The sequence below is a fragment of the Erinaceus europaeus genome, chromosome 11 (genome assembly GCF_950295315.1).
Source record: "Erinaceus europaeus chromosome 11, mEriEur2.1, whole genome shotgun sequence".
NCBI classification, from domain to species: domain Eukaryota; kingdom Metazoa; phylum Chordata; class Mammalia; order Eulipotyphla; family Erinaceidae; genus Erinaceus; species Erinaceus europaeus.
The window spans coordinates 111,674,825-111,701,918 of NC_080172.1; the positions used below are offsets into that span (position 1 = coordinate 111,674,825).

General features: G+C 41.7%; 1 protein-coding gene and 1 pseudogene across 1 annotated transcript in view; both read left to right on the forward strand.

Annotated features, from left to right (window-relative positions):
• The window catches only part of LOC132541475 (PRAME family member 12-like), a 160,479-nt gene extending 133,675 nt beyond the window's left edge, over positions 1-26,804 (forward strand). Inside the window, exon 6 of the mRNA XM_060202381.1 lies at positions 26,171-26,804. Within this exon, the coding sequence (XP_060058364.1) occupies positions 26,171-26,804 (634 nt within the window). The remainder of the gene's footprint in view (positions 1-26,170) is intronic.
• On the forward strand, positions 6,232-6,595 carry LOC132541268 (ATP-dependent RNA helicase DDX39A-like; annotated as a pseudogene).
• Positions 26,805-27,094: the final 290 nt, after the last annotated feature.

Below are 27,094 nucleotides of genomic sequence, written 5' to 3' on the forward strand. Positions count from 1 at the left end.
GGAATTGGTGCATTGCACCAAATAAAAGACTCAGGGGTGGGTGGGGAGAATACAGATCCAAGAAGCATGACATAGGACCTAGTGGGAGTGTGTTGTTATGTGGAAAACTGGAAAAAGTTATGCATGTACAAACTATTGTATTTACTGTCTAATGTAAAACATTAATCACCCAATAATGAAATAAAAAAACTACTCTAGGGTATCTTTCACTGCCTATAATTGAGATATTTATGCTATCACATCATCTTTCTTCTTTGAAAATTTTATTTATTGGTTTTCAAGTGAGAGGGTTCAGAAAACTACACAGTTTGAACTGATGATGTTGATGCCTTTTATTAGTTGCCATGGATAATGCTCAAAACCAGAGCAAAAATTTCTGATAAGGCCTCTGTCATATAGTATCTCAAACAACAAAAAATAAAAATAATAAGCAAGAATTTTTGGAAGATTTTAGCTATGAGAGAGTTGTCTTTTGAGATCCAGAGAGAGATAGTAGCCTGAGCACCACAGGTACATGCAGCCCTGGAGATTAAACTGCAGCCTCTCTCCTGTGAGTCCTTTGCTCTCCCTGGGCAGCTCTCTCCCAGGTGTGAGGAATTGCTAATTAAGCTTGTCAGTACTCACCCTGGTATTTATCTTTCTCTGCTTTCTACTGAGGTCAGTTTTCTATGCTAAAATTGCAGCAATTTCTACCCAATGTGTTGTTTCATGTTTGGAAAACCGAAGGGGGCGCTACTCTCTGCCCTGATCCAGCTTTCTAGCCTTTTTTCTAAATCTGACACTATCTCCCAAGACAATACCCACCTGTGTGTTAGCTGTGGCACTCAGGAAAAAATAACGCAAAGTCATGGGCCCTTTGGAATAGACCTAAAATAGATTTCCTAGCTTCCTCACATAGGAAGACACCAGACCACATCCATTATATTCTCACTTTTATGTTCCTGATTATTAAACAATTTGTTTGGCTATGTATCTTTTTAAAATTTTTTATTATGTTTAATTAGTTATTGGATTGACAGCCAGAAATCAAGAGAAAGGGGGCAATAGAGAAGGACAGAGACAAAGCAACACCTGCATCCCTGCTTTACCTCTCACAATGTTTTTCCCCCTGCAGCTGGGGACCAAAGTAGGGGCATGAACCTGTGACCTTGGGCACTGTAGCATCTGTGCTAAACCAAGTGCACCACCACCTGACCCCCTCTGCTTCATTTCTTTATGTTTTTTTCAGACAACAATTTGCAAATACTATCGTGATGTCAACCTGACTTCCCTGGGCAGACTACCTCCTCAGTTTGTCTTAGAACTCCAACCCCTAGAGGCCCTCACCATTAGGGAGAGATAGAAACAGGCTGTACATATGGTTCTACCTGCCAATGCTCGTGTCCACTGGAGATGTGCTTACAGAAACTAGACCTTCCACCTTCTGCACTGTTTTTTTTGGTTTTAGCAAAAGCTATATATATATTTATTTATAATTTATTTCTTTATTGGGGAATTAATGTTTTAAATTCAACAGTAAATACAATAGTTTGTACATGCATAACATTCCCCAGATTCCCATTTAACAATACAACCCCGACTATGTCATTCATCATCCTCCATGACCTGTATTCTCCACACCCACCCAAACACGCCAGAGTCTTTTACTTCGGTGGAGTACGCGAATTCCATTTCAGGTTCTACTTGTGTTTTCTTTTCTAATCCTGTTTTTCAACTTCTGCCTGAGAGTGAGATCATACCATATTCATCCTTCTGTTTCTGAATTACTTCACTCAACATGATTTTTTCAAGGTCCATCCAAGATCAACTGAAAACGGTGAAGTCATCATTTTTTACAGCTGAGTAGTATTCCATTGTGTATACATACTACAACTTGCTCAGCCACTCATCTGTTGTTGGACATATGGGTTGCTTCCAGGTTTTGGCTATTACAAATTGTGCTGCCAAGAACATATGTGTACACAGATCTTTTTGGATGGATATGTTGGGTTCCTTAGGATATATCCCCAGGAGAGGAATTGCAGGGTCATAGGGTAGGTCCATATCTAGCCTTCTGAGAGTTCTCCAGACAGTTCTCCAAAGAGGTTGGACCAGTTGACATTCCCACCAGCAGTGTAGGAGAGTTCCTTTGACGCAAACCCTCTCCAACATTTGCTGCTGTTACCTTTTCTGACATATGACATTCTCACAGGAGTGAAGTGATATCTCATTGTTGTCTTTATTTGCATTTCTCTGACAATCAGAAACTTGGAGCATTTTTTCATGTGTTTCTCGGCCTTTTGGATCTCTTCTGTGGTGAATATTCTGTCCATGTCCTCCCCCCAGTTTTGGATGGGGTTATTTGTTGTCTTGTTGTTGAGTCTGGCAAGCTCTTTATATATGTTGGTTATTAAACTCTTATCTGATGTATGGCATGTAAAGATCTTCTCCCATTCTCTGAGGGGTCTCTTGGTTTGGGCAGTGATTTCTTTTGCTGTGAAGCAGCTTTTTGATTTGATGTAGTCCAATAGGTTTATACTTGCCTTAGTCTTCTTTGTAATTTGATTTGTTTCATTGAAGATGTCTTTAAAATTAATGCGGAAAAGATTTCTGCCAATATTTTCCTCTAAGTATTTGATAGTTTGTGGTCTAACATCCAAGTCCTTAATCCTCTTGGAATTTAATTTTGCATTTGGTGAAATACAGTGATTTAGTTTCATACTTCTGCATGTTTCAACCCATTGTTTCCAACACCATTTGTTGAAGAGACTCTGCTTTCCCCATTTAATAGTATGAGCCCCTTTGTCAAAGATAAGATGTCCATAGGTGTGGGGTCTCATATCTGGGCTCTCAATTCTATTCTGGTCAGTGTGTCTGTTCATGTTCCAGTACCAAGCAGTTTTGATGACAATGATCCTATAATACAGTTTGAGATCTGGGAGTGTGATGCTTCTGGTTCTGTTATTTTTTTTCAAGATTATTTTCGCAATTCTATGTCTTTTCTGGTTCCAGATAAACATTTGTAGCATTTTTTTCTATTCTCCTAAAAAATGTTCTTGGGATCTTGATGGGAATAGCATTAAGTTTGTAGATGGCTCTGGGTAATATATTCATTCTGATGATGTTAATTCTTCCAATGCATGAACATGGAATATCTCTCCACTACTTTGTTTCTTTTTCAATTTCTTTGAGTAGTGACTCATAATTTTCATTATACATGTCTTTCATTTCTTTGGCTAGGTTTACTCCTAGATATTTTATTGTTTTTGTTGCTATAGTAAAAGGAATTGATTTCTGGATTTCAACTTCTTCTAACTTAGTGTTTTCATAGAGGAATGCCACTGACTCTTGAATGTTAATTTTATAGCCTGACACCTTACTGTATTGCCTGATGATTTCCAAAAGCTTCTTGCTGGATTCCTTAGGTTTTTCCATGTATACTAGCATGTCATCTGCAAATAAGGGCAGTTTGACTTCTCTTCAAATCTGTATCCCTTTAATTTCTTGTTCCTGCCTGATTGCTATGGCAAGAACTTCCAACTCTTTGTTGAATAGTAATGGTGATAGTGGGCAGCCCTGTCTAGTACCTGATCTGAGTGGAAATGCTTCTAGTTTTTCACCACTGAGTATGATGTTGGCTGTAGGTTTGCTATATATAGACTCCACTATCTTCAGGAATTTTCCATCTATTCCCATTTTTGTAGTGTTTTGATCATAAAGGGTTGCTGTATTTTCTCAAAGGCTTTCTCTGCATCTATTGATATGACCATGTGGTTTTTGGTCTTGCTTTTGTTGCTTTGGTGGATCACATTGATTGATGTATGTATATTAAACCAACCTTGCATGCCTGGGATAAACCCCACTTGGCCATGATAAACAATATTTTTGATATACTGCTGTATGTGGTTGGCTAGAATTTTGTTCAATATATTCGCATCTATGTTCATCAGAGATATTGGTCTGTAGTTTTCTTTTTTGGTTGTGTCTCTGTCTGCTTTTGGTATCAGGGTGATGTTGGCTTCATAGTAGCTGGCAGGGAGTATTCCAGTGTCTTCAATCTTCTGAAAGACTTTTAAAAGTAGAGGTATTAGTTCTTCTTTGAAAGTTTTGTAGAATTCATTTGTAAAACCATCTGGTCCAGGACTTTTATTTTTCGGAAGATTTTTGATAACTGTTTCAATTTCATTAGCTGTGATGGGCCTGTTCATGTTATCCACTTCCTCTTTACTTAGTTGTGGAAGTTGGTAGGTATCTAGGAAATCGTCCATTTCTTCCAGGTTCTCTAGCTTGGTGACTACTAGTTGTTCATAGAAGCCTCGCAAGATATGTTGAATTTCTGTGGTGTCTGTTGTGATAGCTCCTCTATCATTTACTTTCCGATTTATTTAGGTCTTCTCCCTTTTTTGTTTTGTGAGTCTGGCTAAAGGTTTGCCAATTTTGTTTACTCTTTCTAAGGACCAACATTTACATTCATTGATCATTTGTATGGTTTTCCTGTTCTCAATGTTATTTATTTCTTCCCTAACTTTAGTGATTTCTGTCCTTCTGGTTGCTTTAGGATTCCTTTGTTGTTCTTCTTCTAGGTCTCTAAGATATGCAATCAGGCTATTTATTTGTGCTTTTTCTTGTTTCCTAATGTGTGCTTGTATAGCTATGAACTTCCTTCTTAGGACTGCTTTAGCTGTGTCCCAAATATTTTGATAGCTTGTGTCTTCATTTTCATTGAACTCTCGAAACATTTTGATTTCTTCCTTGATTACCTCTTTTACCCAGAAGTTATTAAGAGGTGTACTGTTGATCTTCCACATTTTGAGACTGTTGCTAATCTTTTGTTGATTGTTAAGTGTTAGTTTCATTCCACTGTGGTCTGACAAGTTGCTTGGGATGATTTCAATGCTCTTGAATTGGCTGATGCTGTCTTTGTGGCCTAACCTATGGTCTATATTTGAGAATGACACATGTGGATTTGAGTAAGATGTGTATTCCAGTTTCTTGGGATGAATGACTGAAAATGTCCAATAGTTCTAGTTTATCTATCTCTTCACTAGCTCCCTTATATCTTTACTGATTTTCTGCCTGGATGATCTGTCAAGTTGAGAGAGTGGGGTGTTGAAGTCCCCTACTATGATTGCGTTACAGATAATATATTGCTGTAGCTCTTTCAGTAGAAGTTTGATGTATTTAGATGGCTTCTCATTGGGTGCATAGATGTTAATAATTGTTAAGTCCTCTTGATTGACTGATCCTCTGAGCATTAAGTAGTGTTCATTCCTATCTTTTTAAATCTTATATATTTTAAAGTCTATCATGTCAGATATGAGATAAGCTGTTCCTGCCCATTTTTGTGGGCCATTGGCTTGTATGATGGTTTTCCATCCTTTCACTTTAAGTCTGTTTGTCTTGTCGAGTTAGGTGGGTTTCCTGTAGACAATATATTGTTGGGTTGTGTTTTCTGATCTATATTCCTGCTCTGTGTCTTTTAATAGGTGTATTCAGGCCATTGACATCAAAGATTGAAGATATTTTAACGCCATTCTTGTAGAGTTTTAGAGTGTTTTGATACATGTCCTATTTGTGGTGGTCTGGTGGTTTATAGGAGACCTTTCAGATTTTTTTTCAGGGCAGGTTTGGTGATGGTTGCTTCCTTCAACTGTTGCTTGTCTGAGAAAGTTTTGATGCCTCCATCTAGTATGAATGACAGTCTAGCAGGATATAGTATTCTTGGTTGAAAGACACTCTCATTGAGCACTTGATAGATATCCTGCCATTCTCTTCTGGCCTGTAATATTTGTATGGTGAAGTCTGCTGCTAATCTTATGGGTTTTCCTTTGTAGGTGACTCTTTGTTTTTCTCTTGCAGCCTTGAGGATCCTTTCTTTATGCTTATTCCTTTCCATTCTAAGTATGATATGTCCTGGTGCCTTTAGGTCTGGGTTAATTCTGTTTGGGACCCTCTGAGCTTCTTGAATCTTTATGTCTTTGGTGTTGTCTAGACTAGAGAAACTTTCAGCTATTATGGCCTGGAGAATGCTTTTTTCCTCTCCTTCTCTTTCATCCTCTGGTATGCCAATAATGTGTATATTGTTTCTTCACTCCTACAGCCCTTTCTTCCCTTATATCCAAGTCACAATTACAACTGTTGATACGTCTAAGCATCCTTTCCTTTTCTCTTTCCTCTCAGATAAGTGAAATAGTGCTTGATGTCCATTGATATTTTCTTGATTTTATTTGCTGTTTCAGTAATTGTATAAAAATGAAGAAAAACTTCCCGGCCATCGCCATCCACTGGGGCATGGCCCAGGAGGAGAGTCTGTTGCACTATCAGCAGTTCAAGGACTTCCAGAGGCGGATCCTTGTGGCCACCAACCTGTTCGGCGGCAGCATGGACATCGAGCAGGTCAACATCGTCGTCAACTACGATATGCCAGAGGACTCAGACACCTACCTCCACCATGTATCCCATGCCGGCTGCTTTGGCACCAAGTCCTGGCCATCATGTTCGTGTCCAACGCGGGTTATGCTGAGATCCTCAACGACATGCTGGAATGCTTCTAGGTGAACATGGCTGAGCTGCCCAGGAGATCCACATCTCCACCTACATGGAGCAGATCTGGTAACCCCGTGCCCAAGGCCCAGGACCAGCACGCCCCACCCCAGTCACCTCTGTTTTTGCTGTCTGTATGCCATATGTTTTTGTGAAAGAATAAATTTTTATTACAGAAAAAAATTTTCTTTATTTATTAATGAGAAAGATAAGAGGAGAGAGGGAAAGAACCAAACATCGCTCTAGACATGTGCTGATGGGCATTGAACTCAGGACCTCATGCTTGAGAGTCTAGTGCCTAAACCACAGCACCACCTTCAGGACCACCCAAAGCTTATTTTTACATGCCAAAAATTAAATTTCATAAATTTTTTATTAGTGATTTACTAATGATCCACAAGAATGGGTATACTTGCAAACAATTCCAACTATTAGAGTTACATAGCCTATCCCCTCCATTGAAATTTGTATATTGTTTTAGTTTTTTAAATCTATTTCATTTATTTATAAAAAAAAGAGAGACATTGACAAAACCAAAGGATAAGAGGGGTACAACTGCACACAGTTCTGACCATCAGATCTCCATATCCCATCCACTGTCCTGATAGCTCTCCTACTCTTTAGCCCTCTGGGAGTATGGACCCAAGGTCATTGTGGGATGCAGAATGTGGAAGGTCTGCCTTCTATAATAGCTGCCCTGCTGAACATGGGCATTGACTGGAAGATCCAAACTCCCAGCCTGGCTCTCTCTTTTGCAAGTAGGGTGGGGCACTGGAGTTGTGGGTTCCAGGACACATTGGTGGGGTCCTCTGTGCAGGGAAGTTTGGTCGGCATCATGCTAGAACCTGGAACCTGCTGGCTGAAAAGAGAGTTAACATACAAATCCAAAGAAATTGTTGAACAATCATGGACCTAAAGGTTGGAATAGTGCATATGAAATGTTGGGGGGGGGGTTTCTCCATTTTGTAGATACCTAATAGGCATATTTTAGTCCACATGGATCCCAGTCACTTTCAAAGCCAGCAACAAGCAGCTCCTGACAGCTTTCAACCTGACGCTGTTGACTGGCTACGGAAGAAGGGCAAACGCTAGAAGAAGAAGTTATATTACAATGGGCCCTTAGCTATTCTAATTTTTTGTTGTTGTTGTTGTTGCTGTTGTTTTCTGATGCTGAAATCTGATATACATGTGAATTCAAATCATTGTCCTGGGAGGTGATTTTATGGCTGGGAAAGAGAAGGAATGCTGCATCAGGGAAGAGAGTAGCTCCCTACCACTAGGGTTCCATATCCCAGCCCCTCCATTGGAAATGTCTGTATTCTTTATCCCTCCTGGAGAATGTCCCCAGGATCATTATGGGGTATAGAAGGTGGGACTTCTGGCTTCTGTAAATACTTCTTCACTGGGCATGGTCATTCACAGGTTGAGCCATACTCCCAGCCTGTTTCTCTCTTCCCCCAGTGAGGTAGTTCTCTGAGGAGGGAGAGTTCCAAGACACATTAATGAGGTCATCTGCCCAGGAATTGTCATTGGCATCATGGTAGTATCTGAAAATTGATGGCTGAAAAGCATTATGATACAAAGCAGAGAAAATTGTTTAATATTCAGGAACCAAAACTTAAGAATATAACAGGTGAGATTTTGGGTCTTCAAGTTGGAAGAATCTAGGAAGTCTAGTTTAGGTCTATGTTGGGCAGTACACCATCTACCCCTGCTCCATTGCTTAAGGCTGTGGACTATTTACATAACCACTGTTTTACCGGAGGCCTGCCCTGCCTGTAGGGCACTGGTTTAATACCCACTGGTTCTCACTCCTTGGTGACAAAGAGCAGTGCGTTTCTGTGCAGGAACTGAGCCCCAGCAACAGATCTGATGGCAAGAAAAACAAATCATGTTACTCCAAGCAGATAACTAAAAAGATAGAAAGGGGAACATGCGGTAAAATCAGGGCTGGTTTTGGGTATTGCAACAAAAGGACTCAGGGGAAGGAAGACTGGGAGAGGCATGGATCCACTCCTGAGTTCTCAGTCCTGGTCCTAGATGATAGGCCTGACTTGGGCGTGAGAGTGATTTACAGACATCTTTCTTGATGAAATAAGAAGTTGCAACCCTCTGCCAGCACCTGTATTGTGAATCATGTACATCCAAATAAAAAAGGAAGATGTCAAGTAACAACATTTCTAAAATTGTCATTTTAAAAGGTGGAAAAATGAATAAACAAGTGCACAAACCATCACATTTTTTGGAATAAAAACGAGTCTATGAAGAGAAAATATCAAATACTGGGCTCTGTTCTCTCTAGGAAGGGATAAGTTCATCCAGGGAGCACCCACTAGTAGGCAGGTCATGTACTGATCTCCGCCTCATTCACAAATACAGACTTATTATTACTATTATTATTTATAAAAGATAAAGAAAAAAAGTATGGAAAAGCAAAAGTAAGCAGGAAGGGGAAATAGGATACTGGTTATGCAAAGAGACTCTCATGCCTGAGGTTCTAAAGTCCCAGTTTCAGATCATACACCAACATATGGCAAAGCTGAGCAGTGCTCTGGTGTTTCCCTCTGTGTGTCTCTTGCTCAGCATTTCTCTCAAAAACAAAATAAATATATATATATATATATATATATATATATATATATATTGCCACAAAAATAACCCCTGCTAATTTCTTGTGTATTTTACCATATTTGCTTGACTGTGTGCTCAGAACTCAGTTCTCTGGAGAACCCACGGGCAGACTGAAGAACTGGAAGGCTCTGCTTCCTTGTTTAGGGACCTACACTTTTATATCCTATTCAGGATAAACCCTACTCCTCCAAATACCTGGAAGAAATAGTTCCCTTGAGGAAAGAGGATACCTCCTTGGATCAAAAATACTCTCAGGCTAATCCTGACTAAGACACTCCCTTAGATTTCTTTCAGATTCACTGCAGGAGTAAAGATATCTTCAGAAAAGGAAAAACTGAGAGAATCAATTACAACCAAGCTAGAGCTACAAGAACTTCTAAAGAGTCTCTTCTAAAAGCAAATACACACTTATAGTCCAGCATAAAAAAATGGGACTGACATATTTCAAATTCACTAAACATTCCTGGTCTAAACTCACCCATGAAAAGGCTCAGAGTTGGAATGTGGATCAAGATCATGCACCACACACACGCTGTCTGCAGCAGACCTATGTGGTCCAAAAAGACCAGAATAGGTTCAAAGGGAAGGATGGAAATCCATCTTTTGAGCCCCTGTTGAGGGGGAATAGGGACACCTTGTTCATATTTGATAAGATGGATTATGGATTTCAAACTAATTAAAACTATGAAACAGAAAGACAAGCTACATAATGTCCAGGGACTCAGTCAACTATGAGTAGCTCACAGTGCTCAACATCTAGGCCCAGGGAAAGGGCAGCACATCAAGCGACAGCGTCCCTGAGACACCTGAGGAAGTGTGTCCAGAGCAATATTGTCAGAGTAGGAGGCTAACTCCCCACTCTCTAGAGCAGGTACATCAGGCAGGCAGAACACTAGTAAGGAGACAAAAGAATTAAATGAAGAGCTGGACAGGTTAGAAAAGCAAACACATAATCAGAGTCCTGCTGATACATGCTGAAGTACTGCTAGAATTGGGATTCAGAGCTCTTTATACTTCTCCACTCAGCCCCCAAAACGACTCAATTACAATACAAGATGTCTCCTGATTCTCTCTCTCTTTTTTTATTTTTATTTTAGTACTATTACTTTCTTAAAATTTTTACCAGAGTACTGCTCTGGTTTATGATGGTGCCAAGTATTGTAGCTGGCACTTCATAGCCTCAGGCATGAGAGAGTTTATGCATAACCATTATGCGATCTATCCCACCCTCTACTTTAAGTGTTTTTTTTATTTATATTGACTTTACATAAGTACTCACAATATAGACTTAGATATATAGATATATAGATTTAACATCAAGTATAGTATTTAAACAATGATGACCAGAGAGCATACACAAGTATATAAGACCAAAACATCACCATTTCTGGAGGCATAGTTAAACCTGAAATGTGTTCACTTCAAAACACAGAGAAACTGTTTCAGCAGCCAGGAAGTGGCCAAGAGGTAGAAACCTGCATGTGAGCAGCAAGTCCCCAGACCAGCTCAGCCAGAGTTATTACTAAACTGATACAAGGACCTGAGGCTCCAGCTCATGAAACGATGCCAGCTATTCTTACTGTTGACTTTCAAAAGGGGAAGTCAAGTGCATCAGTTCAGCAGAGTACACACACACACACTCACATAGTACCTGGTCACCCGCACGGCGTAATCAAAGGTCTCACTGTCCACTCTTGGTATCTGACTCTCCTAGACACCCTCAAGCAGGAGTCCTTTGGCTTGGCTTAGTCAGCAGCCTCTCACCCCTGGTGCACTCACTTTATTTCTCTCAGCAACTGGCCATCCCTTGAGGCTGTGCTCCCTCACTCTACACAGCCTCTTGCCCCTGCAGGCTGGAAATGAAGCCCAGGTCTGCAATGTGGGCTCTTCCCCTACTGAGTGTCTGGAAAGAATGACTTCCCCACTAATTTCCTCCCAGCATAGGATTCCCTGACACAGCTTACATGGATATTAATTCCAAAATAGAGAGGAATATCCAGATCACATAAATAACCTAAGTAACTAAGAAACTACACACCATTGGCACTTACTGGACTTGGTTAACCTCAAAATTGTCTATTCCATCTAGAATGTAAAAAAACAGCTTTTGCTTTCATTTATCAGAGCACAGCTCAGCTCTGTTGTTATTATTTTTTTTTACTTATTTATTCCCATTTGTTGCCCTTGTTGTTTCTTTTTATCATTGTAGTTAATATTGCTGTCATTGTCGTTGGATTATACATAGAAAAATGGAGAGAGTAGAAGACAGAGAGGAGGAGAGAAAGACAGACACCTGCATTCATAGCCTGTGAAGTGACTCTCCTTCAGTTCAGGGGGCTGGGAGCTCTAACCTGGATCCTTAGGCCAGTTGTTGCGCATTGTGCCACCTGAGCTTAACCCAATGTGCTACTGCCCAACTCCCTCAGCTCTGGTTTATGGTGCAGGGGATTGAAACTGCGCTTCACAACCTTAGGCAGGAGATTCTCTTTGCATATCCATTATGCAATCTACTACCACTCCTCAAAGCATGTTTATTTGTGATCAAGTATTGAAATGTTGTCATACACAGATTTAGGAAGCAACTAAAAAGTTTCCTAGAAAGGGGTAAGAAATACTCAGTTAATGGGGTAGATAGTGTAATGGTTATAATGGGGACATATGGCTGGGCCGAGAAGCTGCAGATTAATCTTTATTCATGAACGGGCAAATCACCACAACATGTGCTTCCCCATGTTTCTCCTTCAGCGGGTGCTGCTGGGACCCTGGACCCCCTTAGCATAGGGTGCGGGGAGAAAGAGAGGCATGAAAATAGCAGGGGCCAAACCAAATCTCTCAGAGGTAAGGGGAAAGGGACCAAACCAACATGAAGAATAGTAACATGTTCCCCCTTCTTCTTCTTCTTCTTTTTTTTTTTTTTAACTAAATGACCACAGTATCAGGGGTGTGTGGTGAACAGAAACCTATATCGTACAGGCATTTTCAAAAAAAAAGAAACTGCACAAACATGGAGAAACATATAAGTGTGTAACAAGAACCAGAGTGCTGCCAAAGGAAGGCCTGAGGGGGGGCGTTTTTGCCTCTGTGGGCAAAACTTTATCAGCTAAAAAAAAACATATCCTGCCTCTGGGGGCTTCTTTTGCCTCTGGGGGGCGTTACTTGCCTCGACGGGCATTTTCTAGCATGGGGGGAGGGTGAGGCCTAGAGTCTCAAGGCAGCTGGCTACAGTCAGTGTTTGAGAAGCCCAGCAGCATAAAGGGAAGCTGCTAGTTTTGTGCAAAGTGTCTAAGGTGTACCAGTGAGTCCGATAGAAGTGCAAGTCCAAAGCAGATGACCACCGAAGAATTGCCAAGGGGTGAAATGTTGTACGTCTGTCTTGATGGGGAATGTCAGCCATCGGAATCCTGCTTTTCTGTAGAGAACTTGACAGCTGCAATTCACTTACTTATGAAACAAAACTTGTATCAGGTTAGAAGCTTACCACAATTGATAACTCTATTACAATAGGAAGTCCCTTCCAGTATGATTCCAAGGCTATTTAAAGTTCAAACAATTCTTCTTCTTCTAGCATTTGCCCTTCTTCCATAGCCAGTCAACAGCATCAGGTTGAGCCTGATGTAAAGTTTTGAGACCTCCTTTGAATCTGGAGAGGTGGCAGTCATTGACTATGTGGGTCATAGTCTGTCTGTAGCCGCAGGGGCAGTTCGGGTCGTCTCTGGCTCCCCAGAGATGGAACATAGTGGAGCACCAGCCATGGCCTGTTCGATAGCAATTGAGGAGGACCCATTCATAACGTGCTAGGTCAAAGCCAGGTTGATGCTTACAGGGGTCTGTGATGAGGTGTTTGTTCTTTACCTCAGCTGACTGCCAACTCTGATTCCAAGAGTCTGGAACAGAGAAGTTCAGTGTAGGCGTAGGGGACCAGGTTGGGTGACGAGACGTCAAGCGTTGGACAGGGTGGGTGAAGATATCCGTGTATATTGGCAGGTCCAGTCGAGTGTAGACATGGGAAATGAACTTAGATGATGCCGCATCCCGACGAATATCTGGTGGTACGATGTTGCTAAGAACTGGCAGCCATGGAACTGGGGTGGAACGGATGGTTCCAGACATTATCCTCATGGAGGAATATAATTTGGAAATGACGAGGTGAACATGGGGGCTACGGAACCATACTGGGGCACAGTATTCTGCAGTGGAATAGCATAATGCCAGAGATGATGATCGCAGTGTGGAAGCGCTCGCACCCCATGAGGAGCTGGCCAGTCTTGCAATGATGTTATTCCTTGCGCCTACCTTTGCTGCAGTTTTTATGAGATGTTTGTGAAATGACAGAGTGCGATCGAGAGTAACGCCAAGATAGACTGGCAGGGCTTCATGCCGGATTCTTGTATCGCCAAGCTGCATATTAAGCTCACGCGAGGCTGAGGCATGGTTTAGATGGAAAACAGATGATACTGTTTTTGCAGTGCTAGGGATTAGTCGCCATTTTTTACAGTAGTCAGATATCAGAGACATGTCTTTCGTGAGTGTTTCCTCGAGGATGTTGAACTTGGATGCCTGAGTTGCACAGCAGATGTCATTGGTGTAGATGAACTTCCTTGAAGAAGTTTCTGGGAGGTCATTGATGTAAATATTAAATAGCGCAGGAGCCAGAACAGAGCCCTGGGGGAGGCCACTTGAGACAAGTCTCCATCTGCTAGACTTGTCACCCAGATGCACCCGGAATCTTCTCTTTTGGAGAAGAAACGATATAGTGTTGGCCACCCATGGAGGCAGGCATCTTGAGATCTTGACTAGAAGACCACGGTGCCAGACCGTGTCATAGGCTGCTGTGAGATCAACAAAGACAGCACCCATCTTTAAATTCTTCTGGAATCCATTTTCAAAGTAAGTTGAGAGGGCCAGGGCTTGTTCGCAGGTAGATCTTCCTGGGTGGAAACCAGCTTGGGCGGGTGATAGGAGTTTCTCTGTAAGAGGAGAAATACGTGACAGAAGCAGCCTCTCAAGGAGTTTGTAACACACGGAGAGGAGAGAAATTGGTCTATAGCTGGCAGCCAGTGTTGGGTCTTTCTTTGGTTCCAAAACCGCTATAATCTTCGCAGGACGCCAAACTTTGGGCATAGACTCAGATTCCAAGATGTGGGACAGGAATGAAGCGAGCCACTTCTTAGCCATGGGACCCAGGTTAAGAATGAGTTCTGGGGTGATGTTATCATAGCCAGCTGCTGTTCCCGTTTTAACCCTCTTCAAAGTGTCTTCCAGTTCAGACAGTGTAAAGGGAGAGAGTTTTGGAGATGGACAAGATAACCGGAAGTGGGATGACCAAACAATAAAATGTGGAAAGACAAACATTAACCATAGAAAGAAAAAAGCCTCAGGCATGAGAATTATTAGCATAAACATAGCAACCTAAATTTCTAATTGAGAAGGAATTTAAGAAATCACAAGTCGAACCTGAAATGGAATTGGAGTATTACACCGAAGTAAAAGACTCTGGGGTGGGTGGGTGGGTGGGTGGGTGGGTGGGGAGAATACAGGTCCATGAAAAATGATGAATGAAATAGTGGGGGTTGTATTGTTAAATGGGAATCTGGGGAATGTTATGCATGTAAAAAAAAAATAATAAGTAGAAACGCAAAGCAGAAATTGACTGAGTTTGGAGTATGGCACCAAAGTAAGAAAGCAGAAGTACACTAGAGTTTGCAGTGTGTACCTCCCTAATACTTCCTCTCCACTTTTCCAAGCTTTGGGTCCATGGTTGCTCAACAATTTGTTTGACTTTGTATGTTAACTCTCTTTTCAGTCACCAGGTTCCAGGTGTCATCAGGATGCCGGCCAGACTTCCCTGGATTGAAGACCCCAACAATATGTCCTGGAGCTCAGCTTCCCCAGAGACCCACCCTACTAGGGAAAGAGAGAGGCAGACTGGGAGTATGGACCGACCAGTCAACGCCCATGTTCAGCGGGGAAGCAATTACAGAAGCCAGACCCTCTACCTTCTGCAACCCACAATGACCCTGGGTCCATGCTCCCAGAGGGATAGAGAATGGGAAAGCTATCGGGGGAGGGGGTGGGATATGGAGATTGGGCGGTGGGAATTGTGTGGAGTTGTACCCCTCCTACCCTATGGTTTTGTTAATTAATCCTTTCTTAAATAAAAAATAAATAAATAAATAAATAAATAAATAAATAAAATTTAAAAAGACAAAAAAAAAGAGAAGGAATTTGAGACTTTTACATATCAACAACGTCTTTTTAACCTTTTGTTACACCCATTCAAGATGGAGACACACCCTAGGTGTGTGCAGGGTTTTTTTTTTTTAGACCAACTTAGTTAAAATATATTGATAGTTAACTAATTTTTACCTAGGACTCTAAATGTAAGTTAATTTTATCTTTATGAGAATTATGTTGAAAACCTTTTACATTTAACTTTGTCTGGTAAGAATATAGCCTTAAAGTTAATGTTACCAAACTTTAAACACACACATACACATTGTCTTCAATACACAAGGAGAGAAACTTTTGTTACGAAGACATGTCATTTCAAACACGAATTCAGATCTGTACTGTCTTAGCCATTTGGGGAGTGCGTTGTCCAGCGGTGGCCTCTTGAGGAACTTCAGCTTCAAGAATTGTAGGTAGCGATCTCTGGATGAATCTCTGTGTATTCTAGCTCGTCCACCTTCAGATCCAAGCTGGAGATCCTGGCCAGGGGGCCCAGTTTTGGCAGGGAGCCTGTGGTCTCCAGGTGGTCCTGGATCTGTGCAGATTTCATAGCAGGAGGGCGGGAGGCCCAACCGTGCAGAAGGCATGCACCTAGGTGCCCCGGGGAGGCAGCCATGATGGGCCACCATGTCTGCTGCCCTGCTCCCATCCAATGTCCCCTTCCCCCTACCTCTGAGAGATTTAGTTTGGCCCCTGGTAGATTTTTCTCTCTGTTTCCCATAGTTGTTTTTTTTTTAATTTCTTTATGGGGGAATTAATGATTTATGCAAATGAGTCTCTAGCCTGAGGCCATCATATCTGAGCTGATCTCCTCATCCTGTGAAGAACCACCCTGTACCTCCAGGCAAGGATGAGAACAGAGCCCCACCCTGCCCACTGCTGTTCTGTAGAATGAATGGATCTCCATTTTAACCAACCCCTGAAACATTAAATTCTTTTTTGGTTTTATTTTTAATGAATGCTGTAATACTGGTTCACCAAATTACATGTCAACAGGTGTATAATTCTGGACAGGAGTAGATAGTATAATTGTTACTTAAAGAGATTCTCATACCTGAGGCTACAACGTCCCAGGTTCAACCCTCTGTACTCTAAGGCAGAGCTGAGCAGTGCTCCGCAAAAAAAAAAAAAAAAAAAAAAAAAAAAAGGAGAAAAAGTGGGGGAGTAGGGTTATAATTCCATAATGTTCCCATTGCCACCATTCTGAATCCCCAATCCCACCCAAGCCCCAGCAGTTCTTTTAAGTTGAACATATGAGTTAACTGTCATCTCTACAACTATCTGTCTGCGTTTGTAGACAGTGCCCTCTTTTTCTTCCAGTCCCCACACACTCTTCCTTTCCAAGTCTCACATAATCCGATTCCTACAATCAAAGTTAGGGTTGTTAAAACATTAATGTTCTTCTGTTATTGTCAATACTATTTTGTAATCATTATGATATGATCCTAGAGTCCAACATTGATACTCCTGGGTGCTGTGTTCCTGGGGTTCCGTGGGAGCAGATTGAATTCTCCCCAGTGTCACACCTAGCACTGAAATGCTTATATGGCTTCAACTCTACCCATGTCCTGATATGTTCACTTCCAGAGTCAACCACAAGTAGTCTCTATCCCAAATGGGGGTGTGATATCTAACCATTTTAACTGGGGAGAGTCTTAATCAGGATTGGCCTGAGGGGATTTTGGGATCTAAGGAGACATCCTATTTCCTCAAGGGAACTCTTCCTTCCAGGCATTTGGTGGAGTAGGGTGTAGCCTGAATAGGATATAAAAGTGTAGGTCCCAAAACAGGGAAGCACAGCCTTGAAGCTCTTCAGTTTGCCTGTGGGTTCTCCAGAGACCTGAGTTCTGAGCACTCAGCCAACTTCATCACTGCTGGTAAGTTACCCTCCTCTGCTAAAGACCCCATATGTCATCTGTGTTCAAGCAACTATGGTAAAATACATAAGGGACTACATTTGTGGGTTGTTTTTTTTTTTTTTTTGCATTTTTTATTTTTTGAGAGAGATTCAGAGCAAGAGACACACAGAGAGAAACACCAGAGCTCTGCTCATCTCTGCCTTATGGTTGTGTATGGGATTGAACCTGGGACTTGGTGTGAGAGTCTGTTTGCATAACCATTATCCTATATCCCCTGCCCGATTGCTTTGGTTTTTCCATATTGTTATTTGTTTCTCTTTTATAAATAATAATAAGCCTGTATTTGTGAATGAGGCAGAGATCAGAACATGACCTGCCTACTAGTGGATGTTTCCTGGAGGAACTTCTCCCTTTTTAGTTATTTTCACATGAACAGATTTCAGGGTTTGGTATTGCCTCTACATAGACTCGTTTTTACTCCAAAATGTGTTGGTTTGCTATGTGTACATTCATTTATAAGTCTTTAAAGTGACAAATAATTCTAGACATTTTGTTTCTTGACATCTCCTGTATTTACCTGTTTCATTGTTTCCTTCATTTTTTGATTTGCACATACATGATTTACAATGCAGTTGCTGTCAGATGATTTCAATTTTGCATTTCATCAAGAGATGTCTGTAAATCCTCTCACCCCCAAGTCAGGCCTATCATCTATGACCAGGACTGAGAACTCAGAAATGGATCCATGTCTCTCCTGGTCTTCCTTCTCACGAGGCCAATTGGTGCAACCCCCAAAACCAACCCAAATTTCACTGTATGCTTCCCTTTCTATCTTTTTGGTTTTCTGCTTGGAGTTACATGATTTGTTTTCCTTGGCATTAGAGCTGTTGCTGGGGCTCAGTCCCTGCACAAACACCTCATACTCTTGGTCACCATTTTTTTCCTTTTATCTGATAGTCCGCAAGCTTCCCATGAACGTACATTTCTATGGGACGTCTCTGTACATACTTAAAATTATCTAGGTAGTGGATGGATTAGCCAGTAAGATCTCACACTGTGAACAAATGCTTACCTCTTAAAGATATCTTTTCACCATTTTCTTGCATGTGTAAGCCGGTATGTTCAGTAACTGCCACCAAGGAAACAATGGCTTGACTAGCACAGCCACATGCTCTAAGTAATGATGATAACCTACAGAGCAGGCAGGTATGGGAGACCTCCTTCACAAATTTAAGAAATTAGAATACGGGGGAGTCCGGTGGTAGCACACTGGGTTAAGTGCAGGTGGCGCAAAGCACAAGGACTGGTGTAAGGATCCCGGTTCGAGCCCCCGGCTCCCCACCTGCAGGGGAGTCACTTCACAGGCGGTGAAGCAGGTCTGCAGGTGTCTGTCTTTCTCTCCCCCTCTCTGTCTTCCCCTCCTCTCTCCATTTCTCTCTGTCCTATCCAGACAGCAACAGTAATAACTACAACAATAAAACAAGGGCAACAAAAGGGAATAAATAAATATTAAGAAATAATAAATTTAAAAAAAAAAGAAATTAGAATACAAAGGATAAGGTGGTTGTGACACACTTTGAGGTGCTAACTCATTATAGACCCCAAGGACCAGGCTTCAAGCTGCAGGTCCCCACCTGCTGAAAAGGAGCTTCTTGAGAGCATGGGTTCTAGCTGTCTGATCCCCCAGTATCAATGATATGAGATAACTCATTTCAAAATCCCCAAGTTAATAGAATTATGCCCCGTATCTGGCTGTTTGCTTAGATATTGTAATCTATTTTTGACTATGCTCTTCCTTGACTAACAGTGGAGACTCTGCCACAATATCTTATTATGCTGCCAGAGGTGTGACTTGGCTGCTGAGGTGGTTCCTTGAAGAGCAGTATGATGGAGACTGGCCATCTCATGCTGCCTTGAGAATCATGTCATCTTCATTTACTATTCCCACAGATTTGCTGCCTGAGGAAATTCCAGATGAACTACAAAAAGCCATCCAGTCTCTTAAAACTGACCATTAAGAGTCTTTTAAGGGATGAGAACTTGGCCATCTCTTCCCTGAGGAGTCTGCCTGGAGAGCTCTTCCCAAGTCTCTTTGAGGAAGCTTACTTTGAAAGATGCTGGAATATCCTGAAGGCTCTTGTCCAGAGCTGGCCCTTTGCTAGACTGCCTCTGGGGGATCTGCGTGAATACCCTGCGGATGAAGCTTTGAAAGCTATCCTGGATGGAATTGATGTCCTCCTTCAGCAGGAAGTTCTCCCCAGGTAAAGAGGACCCCTAGTCTGGAAGGGTCTGTGCTTCCTGGATGACAGCTGGGTCATGGAGAGTGGAGGCCAATGGGGAGGCCTCAAGGCTTTTCTACTGCCAATGTGACAGCTTATTGCCCATTGTGGAACTCTATTTTTAATATATAATTTATTTTTTTATTGGGGAATTCATATTTTACATTCAACAGTAAATACAATAGTTTGTACATGCATAACATTCCCCAGATTCCTATTTAACAATACAACCCCCACTATGTCATTCATCATCCTTCATGGACCTGTATTCTCCCCACCCATCCCAGAGTCTTTTACTTTGGTGCAATACGCCAATTCCATTTCAGGTTCTACTTGTGTTTTCTTTTCTAACCTTGTTTTTCAACTTCGGCCTGAGTGGAACTCTCTTTAAGGACTGACTGTTAGTCATTTGTTTCACATAAGTGTTGAGCACACATTCAAACCCGTAAACACTAAGAGGAAAGAAGCAATTCAATGCTGTATGATCCTTGATCTCTCTAGATACATACTAATTTCTTTATTATTTCTTTCTTTCTTTATTTTTTTTATAAAATGGAAACACAAATGAGACGATAGGATAAGAGAGGTACAATACTACCAAATTCCTACCACCAGAACTCCATATCCCATCCCCTCTCTTGATAGTTTCCCTGTTCTTTATGCCTCTGGGACTATGGTCCCAGTATCGTTGTGGGGTGTGGAAGGTGGAAGGTCTGGCTTCTGTAACTGTTTCTCTGTTGACTATGGGCATTGGCAGGTCAATCCATACTCCCATACTGTCTCTTTCTTTCCTTAGTGGATCAAGGTTTTGGGTGGTGAGAGTTAAGGACACAGACAGTTAAGGTTCTGGGTGGGGTCCTGAGCCCATAGAAGACAAGTTGGCATCATGGTAAAATATGAAACCTGGTGGCTGAAAACGAGTCAAGATATAAGGAAGAACAAATTGATGTCTAATCATGAACCTAAAGGCAAGAGTATTGAAGATAAAGATTTGGGGACTTCCTTTTTGGAAAAGGCTAGTAGGTCTAATTTAGGTATATGTCAGGGTGCCCATAACTTTACTAATTTTTGCCTGACCTGGACACCTGAAATGCAGGTGGACCCAAATTACTGTCTGAGGATTAGATTTCATGGTTTTGAAAAGGGCTAGAATGCGGAATCAGAAAAGAGTGTAGCTGCCAGAATAGCTTCTCCAGAGAGAGACAAAGAACTTGTGGCTGAGCAGGAACACAATGCAATGCCTTTACTGATCAGAGACAATGCTTTTTATATATCTCCTTAACTGGAAGTGGCAAGTGGGAAAAGGAAATGGCTAGGAGTGGGGGTGGAGGAAAGGAAAGAGTGTGAAGGTAATAAGCTTCCATAGCAACTGTTGCAAAGGTTCTAACCAGTGGGGATTAAACCAATATCCTGCAGGCAGGGTGGGTCTCAGGCAAAACAATTATGAGGTAAATAGACCACAGCATTAAGCAATGCAGGGGACCTGGTATAATGACCAACACCCTCCTTTCTTTTTATCTAATATCCATAGTATCAGGAATGCAGGGTGCTTTGTGAGGCAGGGAGTCTGATAGGAGGAGGCACACCTTTGGGGTATTACTGTCCCTCCTTGCTCAACCTCTCAGTAGAGAGAGAGACTAATAGGATTGGACTCACCTCTCATGTTCAAGCCCTGTGAAGCTCAACCACATCCTCACAATTTCCTGAAATCTCCTTCTATCTAAATGTCCATATTTAATTGGGTGAATATCTGTAGAAGACTCCATTTCTGTCAGAGGAATAGCAGTGTAGGGGTGACCAGAAACCTATATCGTGCAGGTGTTTTCAAAAGAATTGGCACAAGATAGGGAGGAACAAGTAGGAGAGCAGCAAGAGCCCCTGTGATGTCAAGTGGAGGCCTGGTGGCCTAAGAGTCATTTCTTGCCTCAAAGGGAATTTCCTCCCTCAGAGAGCGTCTCTTGCCTCAAAGGGCATTTCCTGCCTCTGGGGGCAGTGTCTGCTGGCGAGAGGGGTGTTTCCTGCCTCTGGGCACAGGGCCAATCAGGTGAAGGGGGTGTTTCTTGCCTCTGGGGGCAGGGGCTGTTGGTGAAGGGGTGTGGCCTGTATACCCAAGGCAGCAACCTTCAAACTCCATGGAGTGCTGGGATCAGTCTTTGAGAAACCCAGCAGCGTAAAGGGAAGCTGTTGTAAATTTGTGTAAAGTGTCCAAGAGGTATACCAGTAAGTCCGATAGAAGCATCAGTCCAATGCTGACCATCGGGGAAGAAATGCCAGGGAATGAAATGCTGCATATCTATCTCGATGGGGAAGGTCAACCACCAGAATTCCGCTTTTCTGCAGAAAGTGAGCTGGAACCACCAAAACATGACAGGTGAAGCAGAAGCAAGAAGGGCAGGAAGCGATGGGTGAGAGAAAGGCAGTAGGAAAGTTCTCTCCTGGGAGTCTGTGATTCAGGTTCTTTAGATCATGTCTGGTCACATTGGTTTTAGGAGGTCGATGTCAGAAGACAGGGGCCCAAATGGAATTTGGCGATTCCATATGAGCAGATGCTTCTTCATGTGGAGGCTTGACATAGCTGTAATCACATACTTGTGAAGAAAAAAACTAACAAATTAGAAGTTTACTATAATTGATGATTATAATTGGTTTAAGTACCTTCTTAATTTTGAAAGCCCTTTCTATTATGGTGTCAAGTTTTTTTTTAATGGTTTAAGCTCAATAAAATGTGAAAAGGTAAACAGAAGAACTATTGTTAGATGCCTCAAGCATGAGAATCATTAGCATAACCATTGTGTGATCTATCTCTCACCTGGGCTGGTTCTACCTCTTTAATTGAGAAAGTATTTGAGAGCTTTAAATATCAGTAGTGTCTTTCCTACCTTTTTGTTATTCCCAGTTAAAATGGAGACACACCCTAGGTGTGCACAAGCTCTTCAGTAATGATTTTGTTAAGATATATTGATTTTTAACTATTTTTTCCCTTGGTCTTTAAAGAAACTCAGGTTTCTTAGAGTTAACATGAGAGTGAAAATGTTTAATTTTCCTTTTTTTTTTTTTTTTTTTTTTTTTGACCAGAGCACTGGTCAGCTCTAGCTTATGGTGGTGCAGGGGATTGAACCTAGGATTTTGTAGCCTCAGTCATAAGAGCTACTTTGCATAACCATTATGCTATCTACCCCACCCATGCTCATAAGGTTTCCTAGATTAAATGTTTCACATTTATACAAGACAGAAAAATAAAAAGATCAAAAGAAAAAAAGTTAGGATTGTTTCTGGATGTCTACATGATTTCTGAAATCATGGCTGTGTCCAGCATTTTTTTATAAAGTAAATTAAATGTCAGAGTACTCAAAGATACAGTGTCAGAGAGAGCTAGGGTTTGAGGAGAGAGAAGTGGTATGGGGCGTTCTTTCTTTTTTTTTTTTTAAAGCACTTTGATCCAGATTATTTAGATCCTGCTGTGTCACATTATGAGACCCTGGAGGGCATTCTACTTCAAAAAGAGCCTCAAAATCCCAGTTAGACTGGTTCTGACTGTTCCTGTGGGATTGCTGCAGGCACCCATTCCCAAAAATGTCTTCCCATAGAAGAACAAATTGAATCAGGAGGGTAGAATTAACCATGTGTCTGAATTCGTGGGGACTGCCAAGGTTTAGGAGTAGCCTCTGCAAGTTACAGTCTCCCTTCACCACAGAACACATGGCAGATGGAGTCCAGGAAGTCCCAGGGAAAATCTCCGCACATCTCCCAAACTCTAAGATCATGATCATAAGGAACTAAGGTGTGGCCCAGAGACAGAAAAACTGTCTCATGAAATAAGAGTATAGGATTTGAGAAACCTCTTCATAAGGAAGAAGGTTTCCCATGGCGGAGCGGTCTCTGAAAATAATAAGAGGAAAAAAAAAAAGAATCACAGTGCCTTTGTAAAATACGAGACAGCAGAGATCCAAGAGGCTGTACACTTATCTGGGGGTTGGGTGGGTAGGCCCCAAGTTGGGTAACAAAATGCCACAATAGCTTCACCAGAGAGAGAGACAAGGACATCGTGCATCTAGCAATGGAGAAGGGGGGAGCTGACATATTGCCCAATACCGCTCTCTGAGGGTTTAAAAAGGCAATTGTTATTTCTATAATCAAATAAATTATTAATTGGATTAACTTTGAGAATCTCACTGTTAAGAATTTGCTGTATAATACATGACCTGACCTTACCTTAAATTATGACCTTTGACTCTATTTACATATAGCTAGCTGTATCTTGTAAAACAACACCACAGGTTGCTTCTGTTCTTCCTGGTCTAAGCTCTTTGGAGAGTCAATATTTCAAAGAACAAGCCATTATTAGAAATGTATTCACAATTTGAGCCCACTGTTTAATTCAACATGATTAACGACTTGAAGTCATAAGTTTTTAGATTTAAGGAACATATACTCAGACCAATGTGCTAGGCACTTTTTTTTTCTTTTTCTAAGTTATTATTATTTTTTTTATCTGGAATATGTTTTTGTAGCAGATTGAAGCTGGACCTTGACACCTTGAAAATCAGTGTCTTTTTACATAACAGTTACACTATTATCTTGCCCTCACTGTGGGAATCTTTATTTAAATAGAGTAAGCAGAGTCTACCAGCAGAGAATGTCCTGAATTCACATTGCCTCAGCTACACAACTGGAGGACACACAGATCCAAAGAGAGCATAAGAAAAATGGTGTCTTCCACTTTCTCAGTTGACTTGAATGCATTCACAATGGAATAACATTTCACAGTTTTCATTTTCTCAGTTTGGTGAAAGCTAACTATGAAATGTGGCTATTAGATGTAGAAAGTTAGAAGAAAAGTGGAGAGAAAGAAGCTGTTTTCTGAAGTGGGAGGGAATCAAAGAGTTGGTCGGTATGAGCCTGGGAAATTGTGGCATTCTGGGTCAAAAACTGTGTTCGTGCTTTGTATCTTCATCAATGTCCCTTTTTCCCTAAAGCAGGTGTAAGCTCCGGGTGTTGGATTTACACTTCAATGGAGAGAAGTTCTGGAGTGTGTGGACTGGAGTCGACGATACAGTGCACTCAGTAAGGAGACAACTAGTGGCTGATAGACCTTCAAGGAATGAGAAGGGAAGGCCCTCCATGGAGGTGTGTGCAGACCTCATCCTCGGTCAGTGTCAAGACAATCACTTTTGCACCTACATACTGAAGTGGATCAAGAAGAGAAAGGGAGTGCACCTTTGTTGTAAGAAAGTGACAATATATTCACTGAACAGAGAGAATGTCAAGCTTTTACAGAGCATCTCATTGTGTGATGTCCAGGAATTGGACATTAATTGGATATGGACTACCCCAGAACCACAAAAGTTGTGGCCATTTCTGGGCAGGATGAAAAACCTCAGGAGACTCTGTCTGAACATCAACATACTTGATGCAATCCCTTCAAACGAGCTGGAGAACCAGGAACATCCCATCACCGAATTTAGATCTGAGTTCCTCCAGCTACTTTATCTTCAACAGCTGTACTTAGAATCTGTCTCCTTATTTCAGGGCCATCTGGAAAAGCTGCTCAGGTAGGGTGTGTCCCTGGCAGAGTAACTGTGCAGGAGACATCGGATCTCAAGTTCCTTGCCTCCCAATTCTATTATTATTTATTATTGTTATTTGCCCGGCTGTCTCTAAAGACTACTTTAGGATACTCCTAAACATGGAACATGGTGACTCAGGGTTGAAAGCCAATTTACTTAACCACTACACTATTCCACTCGAATATATCTCTCCCATCGTAAATATTCCATCAGACTGTAACCATGAGAAGCTGAGGACAAAGTTAGACAGAGTTATGGAAGCAACACCTTGCTCCGATGCTTGTTGGAATATTTAATTTCATGAGTGTGGTTGGTTCTCAGGTTCAGGTTTGAAGAGGTCTCTTAGATGACTAGACAACTATTAGTGAAGGGGACTGTGAAGAAGAGATCCCACACAGTGCCTCCAATTCCTGAACTGCAAGGTGTGTCCAGGCAGGATTGTGAATAATACACAGGCAGTGCAAGTATGCAGAGGTCAATAAACAGGCTGCAGCTGAGGAATGAGGGAATTAGCAGAACATATGCTAAGAATGAAGAGTTTTCAGGGAGGTCCTGGAGACTGGCAGTTGCTGTGGGACCCTGCCTAGCTCTGTTCTGTGACATGATTCTAGCAGTCTCACCCATGCCAGAAATGGTGTAGCTAGTGTTCAATGAAGGTCTGTAGAAGCCTGAATGAGTGTAGTTATATTTGGATCCAGTGTTGCTGCCAATGGCACCAACACTTTTAGTTAGACTGGGAGATCTTTTTAGAGTATGTCCTACTATGTACTACACATTTCATGCTTTTGGAGAGAAATACACAGAGAAAGAAAGAACAATGAGAAAAATATACATATATCTGCCAGAATTAGAAGAAACATGTTTTACATATAGCAAGATTCAGTGCCAGGTTCATGTGAACACTGAAAAGAAAGAGTTTAGCTTTACATAGCATTGGATTCATTGGGCTAGAGAATAAATGAGCCTTGATATATATATATATATATATATATATATATATATATATATATATAATCTCCTAAATCAGAATTTTCATAGTCTTGCTGATGCCAATGTCCATCCTATCCTCCTTCTTTCTCCTCAGGAGTCTTCAAACCCAGCTGGAGGTCTTCTCACTCATTGACTGCACAGTAACCGAAGGAGACTTGGCTCACCTGTTCCAGAGCCCACACATCCGGCAGCTGAAGGAACTGTGTCTGAGAGGCATCCCCCTGACCTCTGTCAGTGAGCCCCTGGGAGCTCTGCTGGAGGTAAATGCAGCCACCCTGCAGGACCTGGACCTGAGTCTGTGTGGCCTCCAGGACCCCCAGCTTGAGGCCCTGCTCCCTGCCCTGAGCATCTGCTCCCAGCTCAGGTCTCTCAACCTGCATGGGAACCGCCTGTCCATGGCCATCCTGGAGAAGCTGCTGCACTGCACCACGGGGCTGCAGCATTTGTGTCTCCAGCTGTTTCCTGCCCCTCTGGAGAGTTCAAACCCCCAGGGAGTTCCACAGTCTTGGGTATTAGACTTGCTTTGTACTCAGATCTCAAACATTCTCCAGCATCTTGGATACTCCAGGTCCATCATGATGAGCAGTTGTCATTGCTCACACTGTGCTAGGAAGGAGTTCAGAAACTGGGAGCCCACATTTATTCCCTGCTCACATCTGTATGAAACTCATTATGGAGAACTTAAAGCCATCATTATACCTTTCAGAATCATTAGAAGTGGCATCTAGGAATTTTGCTCCTCAATGTGCACACAAACCCTGCTTCAGTCTGCATATGCATGTGATCGATAGATAAACAAAGCAAACCCAGCTCATTTTTCACCTGTACAGAATGCATTTGACTCTAAAAAATGAAATGCCTTAAATATGATTCTGTTAGAAAAATGTCTATCTAATAGAATCAGATTTAAAATTATCATAAATAATTGCAACAAATGTGGGGCTGTAATTTAGGTTAATATTGATGTGGGAGATTTTACCTGTTCTATGTCATATGAAATACTGAGAAATACAATGGA